The sequence below is a fragment of the Haliaeetus albicilla genome, chromosome 13 (genome assembly GCF_947461875.1).
Source record: "Haliaeetus albicilla chromosome 13, bHalAlb1.1, whole genome shotgun sequence".
Classification (NCBI taxonomy): Eukaryota; Metazoa; Chordata; class Aves; order Accipitriformes; family Accipitridae; genus Haliaeetus; species Haliaeetus albicilla.
In genome coordinates, this window is record NC_091495.1 from 21,501,495 (window position 1) to 21,513,796 (window position 12,302).

A 12,302-nucleotide genomic window follows, 5' to 3' on the forward strand; every position below is an offset into this window, starting at 1 on the left:
TATTTTATGTCTTTATCCCCTATTTACACCTGTGTCCAGGGTCTCTTAGATTACACATGCTGCTCCATGGAAGTCTTCTATTCCTGTAGCCTCTTGCAATCTACGTTGAGTAATTCTTCTAACCAAAGGGAAATAGAGCTCCATTCAAGAAGCTCTATTTATAGCATAACGGAAAACAAATGCTTCGAGTGATGTACACTTCCACCCTTCCCCCTTTTTTTGGGTGCGAACAACACCCCATGTTATACAACATTCCTTGCTCCTGCCTGTTCCGAATATGCAGAACCCCCTGTACACCACTTACACATGCATCTGAACAATTTTCAGAAACTCAGAAGTATTTACTGTGAACGCCTCACTAGGTAAATATTTTCATTTCAATACATACAAAGATACAGTTAAATAAATGTATTACTTTGAAAAACCTACTGGAGAAAATACTACACCTTAGTGATTAGAATATCCATAAATACAGTTTTTCAGCTCTTGAAACTTTCCTCCAAGGCTAGAAATACTTAATATAAAAAGCCCCTGGCACAGACTAGTAGTATTCTTTTTACTTTTGTGAAAACTGATGCACACTGATCTTTATGCCATTTCTTTAGAAGGCCCACAGCAACCTAGTGGAGAACTCTAGCAGAGAATCAGGTAGTCTCAAGTCCCAGTACCTAGCTCTAACACTTTTTTATAACTTAGACATGGAATTTAAGACCACAGGTAGTATTTTCCTTTAGGTAATATTTTATTTAGTTAGTTTGTAAGGGGAAAAAACCCTCTAGTTCCTGGAAAGAATCCCAACTTTTCAAGGCAAATTTTGACAATTCCTTTCAATATCCTTCTTCTCCTCCCAGCTCTGATGCAGCAATTGCTGTGATGTTTTCTCCCCACTTCTTCCTATGAAGAATTTAGATTTTCACCAACAAAATTCACTGGGCATCTTTCCTCCCTACCTAAGCCTTACTTTGTGGTCAGTTGAACTAGCTGGTAACGTTCCTTCAGGATTTGTCAGATGATTTTAGCATATTTTTGGGCCTTCTGTGTTTACTTCAAATATCAAGCACATTAGTAAAATCAGTACTTATGTGCGTAGCTATTTGTTAACAGATGGACAAATATGTTTGATTCACTTTGAGGCGGACACTTTCTAGGCAGTATCTTTCCTTCTGAGAACAGACTGCTGCAGCCTGCTGCCAACCAACAGAAGCTTTCTAAGTGCACAGTCCTGATGAAGTTATAATGTGTGCCTGTGAGACTGTGAAAAAATAAGAACATGGTAAAGAAAGAATTTTGATTAGAAAAGGTAGAGCACTTCAACCTTCAAAAATGTTTCCTTTAACATCTGGCAGGTAGGTGGCTATTATCTTCATTCTTCTGATAAGAAAAAAATGAATCAAAGACTGAGCAAATTACTTCCCTAAAGGTACTGAAAGAGATGGAATTAGAAATAAGGTAGCCTCAGCTAGAGTTTTCTGTTCAGGTTCACTTGGCCATGTATCTCTCGTGCATACAAGACAATTAAAAATGGCATAATCTTTTACTTTATCCATATGCTTCTTTCTTCTGTAACCACAGTACAGGTATGTACAGAAGAAGAGACCTAATGTGGCACACCAACAAAATGCTTATTTTTGACTCATACTGTAGTTTCCATGCAAAAACCACCTGAAGATTACATACTGAAGGACTTATCACATCAGTAGTGTCAAAATAAAACCTCTTTTTTTGTTTGTTTGTTTTCGAAAGGAACACGCTATCTTGTTTTATTTAAGGAGAACTCGAGGACTTAAGAGACCGACTGAGCCATTTCAATTACATGTATTGATTGGGACTATAGAACGGTAACTAACAGGCTCAGTATACGTTACTAAATCAAGAGAGTTGCCTGTTGTGTGGTGGAAGAAATCAAAATCAGCACAAGCTGTAAGAAACCCACATTAGTTGAACAAGCTAGGGGAATATACTAGAGCCTTTTCAAACTGTATTTCATGATTCCCAATTATAAGGAGACCATGAACTCCATTTACACCTTTAAAGCTGTGGACAGCTTCTCTAAAGCCTAGACATTAAAGTGTTTTTCTGAGTCCTATCCTTGGAACCCATGATACACCAATTAGTCAACTGCTTTTAACTGTTTAATTTCCAGTATTTTCAGAATATGCATTACTCAGAGACCAACATTAGTTAACAGCTCCTATTCCCTATCAATTACATTGCAGTCTTGGGATAACATCTTTGTAAAATAAAACAAAACAAAACCCCCCTTATGAGTTTGATTTCAAACTTCAATAGTTTTTCTTTCTTTCTTTTTTTTTTTTTTTTTTAAAATACTTGCAGTAATGTAAGCTAAGATGACATTACTGGAATGGCTGAGGCAAAAGTACTGTTCTGGGAGCAACTATCTTAGGAGAACAGTCAACGGAAGACATCTGAATATGGTACGTCTTAAGGCCTGGCAGGAAGACTTGCCAGAATTATATTATGTTAACCAGTTACTAATAAGATTTATTTTTCCTTTAACGCTTCTTATTGAACTGGTTGACTCAACCTCCAGAAGCAGTGCACATATTTAATTTTAATCAGTGGAAGTACATGTTATACCAATATATAATCATGTTCTTAAGCCATTTTGGTTTGTACCAGATAAAACTTACCCATCTAGAAAGTGAATTTACCAGTGCCATTAGAAATTCTTCTTCACAGAAAAAGGTTCCATGGAAATGGAACCATGATTTAATATTTTACCGTGTTTTAAGAGAAACCTTAGTTTCAATACATGTTGGACTACTTTTGTACAAAGATGACAAAGTTGTCAGAGCTTTTTTTTGCTTAGCTATTCAAGTTTATTTCTTTCTTCCTGTCCTTTTGAAGATAATTTCTAAATTAACTGAGTAAATCAAATCATTCCAAATTTATTCTTGCACAATCCAAACAAGTGCCTCATCTCCTGTGTTTATGAACGAGCAGCTCTGTTATACAAGTTAAGTATCTGCAGCTGTTTTTTTCCACCTGTTTTATTATTGAATCACAGTGAGACTTGCTGCCACAGTACCTGTAGAAAAGGTACAGTCCCCTCTGTGTGGACACATTTTATTTCTGACTGCTAACAGAAATGCTCAGTGCTTGATATGAGTCTGTTCTTTTCTTCCTCTTACCCATCTAATTAGCAGATGACCAAAACAGAAATAAAGCAACAGACACTTTTAAATAATCCCAAGAAAAAAATTCCACTAGATTATTACAGATTTATATAAAACTAGATTAAAAACAGGGATGTGGAAAAATAAGCATAGCAACATACCAGAACTCTCTTTTTTGTACTTATTAACTATGCTTATGTGTTTGTGTGTTATATATATATTCATGCATATATGTACATAATACGAGACAAGTTTCTGAAACTGTTTAGAAGGCAAGTTTGCCAAATATTTTTTAAAAATTTTGTTCCTGTCCCTGCCAAGATTACAGATTTTTTTACAACTTGTTTATAATGCTTTCTCATGATGGTTGGACATCCTTTAATCTGCATTTACTCATTAATGTTTTAAAGTCCTTTCCATTGTTAACATTTATATCTGTGTGTGTGTGTGTGTGTATATATATATATATGTATAATTTGGCAAGCACCGAATTATCTTTAGAATGCACCAGCCTTAAGTCAAGAGTTGGTTTAGGATGTAGGATATTTTGTAAGAGATATAATGCCAGTTTGTTTTTAATATTGTTCTAGTGCAAGATAAACGTGTACCCCATGGGTTTATTCCCTCATCACCTTAAGGTCAGCTTTCCTTTGAGCTACTTTGTTTTCCAAATGCGTTCTCAAATTTGTAATTTTTTCCCCATGAATAACTTCCCTCATGATCACTGTCCACATACAAAGGAAGGTGGTGCACTGATACCTGTATAGAAATTAATCTGAAGACTTCACATGCATTTTTTGGACAAACGTTTTTTGATGAGCTGTCTTAACTAAGTTTTTTCTCTTATTTTAATAATCAGAGTATCTCTGTTTCTGTCAGTGATTCCTTTCATCTACTTAATAGGCATTTATAATTGCCTGTCCCATTGCCCCTATTTTTTCTGTTTGTTTTCAATGTAGTTAAACATTCACTTACATGTTTTTTCCCCTCTAGGCAAGTAATATTAAGATTACTGAAATATGTAGTTTGTTGCTTTCCTCTGTATTTTATACTCTTTCACAGTTCAGCTTCTACTTTATCTTTCTTTCATTTTCCTATATGAATGAATTTGTCATCCGAGCCAACTGTGCTATGCAACTTGTACATCTTGTACTACTATGGCCTCTTTTCTTAATTTTCTGTTCTTCCTGTCCCCTCCTCTAATCTAAGCAAAGAATGCATAATCTTAAGTGTTTTTATGCATTAACCTTCCAAGAAACAAGCTACAAAGTTATCAGGTACAAATTGAATTATCAACTATTCAGACATGTTGATTTTCCATGTTGCTAAACTGTAGCAAGCAGCTTGCTGTGAAACTTGTTAGAACTAGAAACCATTTTATCAAGACAATCTTACCCATTTTGATCACATCTTGATGAGGCATTTCACTAACTTCTAATAAAAATTTAACATGGCATTCATCCAGTTTGCATTAAAGTCACATTCAGCACCATCTCTGAGACACCCAGCACACTGTATACTGCAAAGACTAAAATCTGTGTCCTCTTTCTAGAGACATACTTTAGTAGTTAGATCTCTACCACAATGAGCAGTGGACAGTGATCTATAAAGTTATACCCACATAAAGTTCCTAACTAATTAGGAAGGAAAGTTATGCCCTTATAAAGGAGCAATCTGTGGTGTGCTCCAACAAGGTGCTACGCCCTCATTCCACGCGCTCAGCACAGCAAGGCAGGCAAGGCTAACCAGCAAAGCTATCATTTCCTGACTCAAAGTCGTAATGCCATAGAGGCCACTTGTGAATGTGCATCTCTTCAAATCAAGAAACAGACAAACACCAATCCTTGCCAACATCCCACAAATAAAAATTGCAAAACAACGCATTTTGCCTTCACCCATGCCTGAAGTTAGTAGCTACTGAAGTCTCCATCAAGAGCAGCACTGAATATGTAATCATTCAAGTCCGTCCACGTTCTGGGAAATTATAACTTGTTACAACACAATCTAGACCAGTAAAACCCCAAGAAAATCTTTTCTGTCCACACAGGCAAGAAATACTGCTAACAACTGTTTGATCAGATTGCACCACAACTGAGCAGTTATTTTTTAATACAGTCTGATCAAACTAGAAGGTTTCAGCATCTTCCCATCCTGTTAAGCATCTACTCTGGCTAAAGAACACAAAAAATTTGAGATTCCTATCTGAGAACTACACAAACAAATCAGCAACATCTCTCTAAGGCACTGCAGCTGGAATCTAAAGACAAGCTTACTTTCCAGGGCTCATTGTCTTGGCCACCCTATTAACTCCCCAGAGTTCTGGATAGGTGGAGCCTGAGCTGCAGACGTGTCCGCTAGGATGTGGCCTACAAATAGCAAACCATTCTACACAAAAGCTGCTGAAGAGCTAGTACACTGTACTAATTCTTCTTTAATTGCTGACTAGGACTGGATCTAACATGACAGAGGTGAAAGTCCTTTACTGATCATCTAGAATATCCTCGTACGTCTTGCACAATTCCAACAATACTAAAGACCACCGCAGACTTCTGTGTGTTGGCTTTATGCAGCAAGTGACACCAGAACTACTTTTTGCTGTAAAATTCTAAGCCTCTGCCATAAAATTAAGCTAAGCTTTCTGTGCAAATAATTTCTATGACTTAGAAGTTTACAGCTCGGTATCTTTTAAAAACATACACAACTCTATTTAGTAGCGATATATCTCTAGTCAAGTAATTAAGACAAGACCCATATATTTGTAGTGTAATTTGCAAATAATCAAACTGCCTTTTTCCAAAATACATTTCCGGAACTCTGTGTTATATAGCTACTTTCACTCACAAATTTGCTGCCCCTAGTTTTAAAGCAAGTTTGTGATAACCACTTGCATATCACATCACTGAACTGACAACTTAATTTTCAGATCAAGGATCATTGGCGATTGATTTCGGACTGCTTACACTTCCAGCAGAAATGCTACAATAGAATGTAACTTGAAGAAAACGATTCCTGTAATTCCTGATGATTTAACTGCTTACTAAACCTAATATTAAATAAATACATTATTTCAATACAATCATTATCCATCATAAGACTCTAAAGTATTAAAGGCCCACCCAAATCTAGAGAACATTGCTGTCTGGAAAACATGCCTAGTGTAACTGTCATCTAGAAATGTTTCACAGGAAGCTGGTTTTGTTCAAGTAGTGTTGATTTAAAGGTTATCCAGTCAGAGAGGCACAAAATGAGAATGCATTTTAAAACTTCTCTTTCTCACTGAAGCTTGTGAAGTGCATCAGCAATTAAAAATTCCTATCACTTCCCCCAGTTCGCTCTGTGAAAAGGCTCAGAACTCGTCTTACAAATTGCTCTTTTGAAGATCAAAGGGAAGCCGAATTTGTCTGTGTGTGCTCTGGATGAGTTTGTAATTTACTGGAACTTTCAGAGGAGGCTTGGCAGCGCGCTCGTTTGACAGCCCCAGGGTACAGGATTCAGGGGAGCTCTGTGACTCTTCCCTTCTGAGTTCCTTCCTTGCCTTTAATTGGCACCTCATTAGAAATTAATGAAAATGACATCCTCTGTTCTTCCTGCTCCAGGCACAGAACACTACAAAAAGGCCCATCACAATTCATAACACATTCAATTTATATAGCAATGGTTCTTAAGCATTATTTATGAGATGCGAATTTCTTGTCAGCAGTTAATAACTTGTACAGAACGGAAACAGAATGAAAAAAGATCTTGAGAGTATGTGTGTATGAAAATAAACAAATCTTCCTACAGCTGAAAAATGTTGTGTTTGAATTTGAAGAACCCTTACTGGAACTCCCTTCTCAGTAGTGAACTGTTTTTCTTCAGGGCAAAGCCCTGCAGCACTGTCACATCCATCTAAAATTCCATGTAGTGTCAAGGGAACAAGCTCAGCAGCATCACCTTTCTCTGGGTAGGTCTTAGAGGAGACAGTAGAGCCAATGCAGCAGTTTCCCAAAGATCTCAGAATTTGGTATAAAGCCTTACTTAGGTGTAAAGCAGCAGCCCACTTTCTCTGTCCCTTTTTAAAAAAGTTGTGTCCCATTGGACAAGTCCCAGTTATGATGGATTAATATCTGCAGGTATGTCTATATTAAAACATTGTCCAGTATGTATAGATTTTTCTTTCCACTATGTCTCACTAAAAATCTCACCGGAAGAGTCGCCAGGACACATCAGCAAAAGAGGAGATGATTTCCAATACTTTTAACATTAATACAAGATGATGTGTAAGAGCAAACAGTAAAATTGCTGTTCTGTGGAGTCTTAAAGAGTTAATTTGGATTTTAACAGTAGTGTTAAACACAGCTTTAGAACAACGTAGTATTTATGTGGCTAATCCTTTTTCCTTGCATCCATGCAAACATATGCATTTGTCCTTCTAAAGATCCTGTCTGCCTTTTTATTGATTCTGACCATCAGAATTTCTTTAATGTTTAAAGTTGAGTTTTTTCCCACATTTTTTTCCCATTGCTTCAGTTAAGAATTAAGATGCCAATGAGTTTAATAGCAGTGGTCCAAAGTCCAGATCAAACAATGTTCTACCTTGACCATTACTTTTAAAGAATATACATGCTTACTTTACACCAGTTGATTATATTTCCAACACTTCCAGTTAAACATGCATCACTACCTGTGCTTCACATTATGACAAAAAGGATAACCTGATCACATATGGATTTAGAAAACATTTTAAATGAATGAGATTTTTAACATATTCACTCTGTTCCATTTCCCATCACTCACTCCCCAGGGTTTTTTATCTGGCTTGTCATTCATGACCTAAAGCAACCTAATTTTACAGATAGTAGAGCAAAGTTAGTGAGAATGGTTTCTAAGGCAGCTTCTTGGAAAGTGACAAAAGCTACATGCTGATGAGTATTGGTAAAGCAGTTCAGGTGATGTGAAGCTGAGATGATCCATGTTGCTCAGTGGCAGGATTTTGTTTGCTTCTTATTAATATTACTATCAAAAGTAAGTAGTGCAGGCTATGCCTACTTTCACATAACAGCAGCATTTCATTATAGATAACACATGTACTGAATACAGTATTAATGAAGTATTATAGCTGCACAGATAAACCAAAGATCTCCAGTCTTTTCAGCCGTGTTGTAAACATGGAAGTAGACTCCTGCCTCCCACTCCTCTCATTAAATGTGTGGAATAGAAAAGTTTATTATACGTCCTTTAAACTATACAGGATATAATATGTAATGTAGGAATGCAAATTTTCATTTCCTCACTTATTGCTGAGGAACTCGGAATTTTTTGTTTCATATTCACGTTTTTATTAACACATTTTATGAAGTTTAACAGAAGTATTTCCATAAAGCCGGATATATCCAGTAGAAACAATTTAAAGAATAATTCATGTAATGCTTATATTGCGACAATGTTGAATTATGGAACTACGTCAAGAAAGCTTGAGAGGAACCAACTAGATATATTTGTCATCCAGTTTAAGGAAAAAAAAGAAGGCATGTCTTATTTTATAATTTTAAAAACATTACTAATCAACAGAAGGACTTTTAAGAAGTTGCTTTTGAGTTCATTGCCCTTACATAGCTCCAATTTTGCAGAATGCAGGAAAGATTAATGATATCACATAATCACTAAGTCATCTTTTTTCCAATTCTCCCTCAACTTGTAAAACTCTCATCCTCCCAATATTAGGGAAGATTCTTCTATTTCAGTCAGGTACCTGTGAGCAGCCTCAGTCATTTGATATGTGACAGCAGCAGACCAAGAGCAGGAACTCCTGCCGTGCTGAGCAGAAAGAGCCATAACAAACTGTGTCATTGATAGCGCTGCACTTGTTCGGTTTGATATAAATCTTACTGAAAGTATCCAGACACATGATTTCTGTAACAAGAATTTCAACATTACAGCTTTTGACTTCATGTTTGGTGGCTTCACAGATAACGTATGTTAGCTCTATGGCAGTGCTCCAATATCTGAAACAAAGCCTGTCTCATGTCCAAAAGAGCACAACACAACAGTGATCTCTAAAGGCTGAAGACAGATAGACGCTGAAGAAAGGAACAAAGGGTAACATGGAATCCTTGTGGCTTTCTATCGCCTCTCTTCACTTGATATTTGGTATTCAATACAGAATTCATTAACTGGGCCTTTGTAACTAGCTTAGCCAATCCTTTCTCTCCCCACTGCTGCTCAGAAGGATATGCCTTCATCCAGGAAATATTTTAATACAATATTCTACATTTCACAGGTGCAATATGAACTGCGCCTATTGTCTATGCAAATCCTTTGGAAATTATCCCCCTGCTGAGACACACTGAAGTAACTAAACAAACTTCTCCAAATGTATCAATACAAGCATGGTCAGAGAGCACAAGTGTAAACTTTCAATATATGATTATATGAAAAAATAATTAGCAGGTAAAACTACCATGTTCATTATCACTGGGTCTGACGAGCACATTTAAACCAGTTATGAACACCACTGTCCCATGAAGGAGAGAGCATCTCCTCTGGAATCTAGTCACATTAGTTATTACTTCAGAAAGATTATTTGCATGTAATATGAAACCCCAAATTAGCTGTCTGCATGAGATTATCATCCTCAATTCAATTAGCTGAACAGTGTCATCAAATTCAGAAAAGCCAGGTTGGATGATTTTAAGTGCATGGTGAACAACAAGTTTTAACCCCCAGCAGCTAACTGTGAGAATGAAAACATTTTCAGTTAGAGTTTTTTTTGGTTTTAACTTTTTAATAATAATGGAATTATAAAATGCGTAACGTAGATGCTGACCTATGTTCCTTTAAGCTCTGTAAAAAACTTGTCATCTTTGCATATTTACTGATGTTCTTTGTGTTTCTTCTCCTGTCAAGTGGGTATGATGCTATCCTGCCTTACAGGGACTTCGGAAGCTAAATTCATTAACATTTGAGATCTCTTGAGACAAGGCAGTACATCAAGGCCGAAGTTTTAAAGGGGAAATTAGACAGGAACTAATTATAACTTTTTGCTACCAGTCAAAGCTATAGCTTCTGCTTAAAGTATCTTTGAAAGATTAAAAAATGCAAGTGTTCTCTGTATTTCCACCTGTGTTACAGATCTAAGCACAGCTGCATTGGAAAGCCAGACACTACTGACAAACAGTACTCACCACAACGACATGATCCCAGTTCCTGCTGTACTAGCTCCAGTTTTGTTTGGCACTGGAAGCATCGGCGTCTACTCTTCTGTTTGGATCGACTGGTTTCTTCAGGCCTGTCGTTACTGCCATCCAGTAGCCGTGGCCGCTTCACAGGAGAAGCCTCACTCTCCGACTGTGAATCTGTTGTATTCACAACAAGTATTTTAGGAAAAATATTAGAACTTCGTTGCTGAGGCATCCCTTTGGGCAGATTGAAGGTATATTGCTTTCAGATGGGGTCACTACCAAGCAGCATGATACTTCCCATTCTATTGCATATACACATTTTCTTAACAATCAAAATGAGCATCAAGTAAAGGACAAATTATCTTTGTTCCCTAGAAGAACCCCTCCTGCTGGCAATACTGAATATAAAATGAACTGATTAGCTTCCTTCCAGCCATGGCTGGGTCATATAGATATACACGTAGAGTACATACCATCCTAAACAATTGCAGGCTTCATCTGTCATCTCATTTAGTTTCTCCTGTGCACCTTCTTCATTCTCCCTGCACAAACTAACTGAAGTAGGCTGCTGACAAAAACCAGCTGAACGCACGTTCAAGCTATTTCCTCCCTGGGCAGGAGGGAGATTTTTAAGGCACAGCGTGTAAATTTATCTCTTATGACTGAAGGCGGTACATGAAAGCACCATACCAAGCTTCCCTCACTTTCTACATGGATAACAATTTAAATCTAAATTAGTATACACCAACAATACAAACCCAAACAGAATAAGCCTAACCTGTACATGCATGCTATAAATTCAAAGTGCTCAGCCATTTTTAAAGAATTTAGTCAGAATACTATTTGCATTAATAACTTTATAAATTTCAGCTTCAAAGAAAATAGTGTGTGGAAAGTCTTAAGTTAAAGTTCAGGACAGTGTTACTTCAGGTAGCGTAGTGTCTTTTTGTTGTTTTTTTACAATGGAGTGTATACTGACCAGGGCTTTGGAGTAGCACATGAAATGCACATTACTGACTGGAACATGGGATGCCCAAGCCTTATTTTTGTGGCATGTCAGAGGTAGTGGATTTCAGCAGATCTGCCACTCTGCAATCTGAGTCAGGTCAGGCTGGAAAAGACATTTTCCCTTCCCAGACCTGTGCATAGTGGAATCAGTTCTGTGTTTCTTTTTAATAGAAGCTGCAAATAAATTTAATCCAAACTGTACTAAAAATTAAATTGCCTGTAATAGTGTTGCAAGGAAACTAACTGCTGAAAGCCGTTACTGCAGTCAGTCAGCATTCTAGTGCAAGATGGTGATCAAGACAAAAACAAAGCATTAGTTCAGTTAAATCCATTTTGAAAGGACATTAATCCAAAAAAATGACAAGAGAACTATATCCTTTTGGCAGGATGATAGCCTATTGAACATGGTTTTACCTTTATTTTAAGTTTCCATTGCATGGTGTCCTGTGCTTATGGAAAACATGTCTACTTTGTGTTAACTGTTCTGGATTAGCCAGGAAAAGATAACTGCCTGCCATGGCTAAAACACTGTCCATACCCTTGTTATTTCAATATCTTATCTGATCCACTGCTTATCAACATCATGACCTTCCTTGAGCAAATATCTAATGAAGTCAGACTATGAACACCTGTTAGCCTTTCCCGACAGGTATGCTCTATTAACTTTCCCTGGTTCCTCACATGCCGTATAAACTAACACCCTCTTCTTACCCATGTTTCAGGCCTTGTCTCAGTGTTTCTCCCTTTGTTGGACTCCAACATTACAGCCATTACAAATACACAACTTGCCTCACTTGGGTCTACTTTATTTCTGTCATACTGCTCTTAAGATATGCTGAAAATGTGCCTGGCTTTACAATAAATACAAAGTCTCTGCATCTCACATTTCATACAAAAGTGAACTGCTTTCTGCACAGTATACAGGTGATAAGTTTTTATTAAGCTGCAATAATTTTATCTGATGTGTGCCTCAATATAGCCTTCTTTTTGATCAGTG

General features: G+C 37.0%; 1 protein-coding gene across 2 annotated transcripts in view; it reads right to left on the reverse strand.

Annotated features, from left to right (window-relative positions):
* ZFAND3 (zinc finger AN1-type containing 3) overlaps positions 1–12,302 on the reverse strand; it is a 143,309-nt gene that overhangs the window by 10,530 nt on the left and 120,477 nt on the right. For both annotated transcript variants that reach the window (XM_069800379.1, XM_069800380.1), the window contains one exon: positions 10,301–10,471. In XM_069800379.1, coding sequence (XP_069656480.1) covers positions 10,301–10,471 — 171 coding nt within the window. The remainder of the gene's footprint in view (positions 1–10,300; positions 10,472–12,302) is intronic.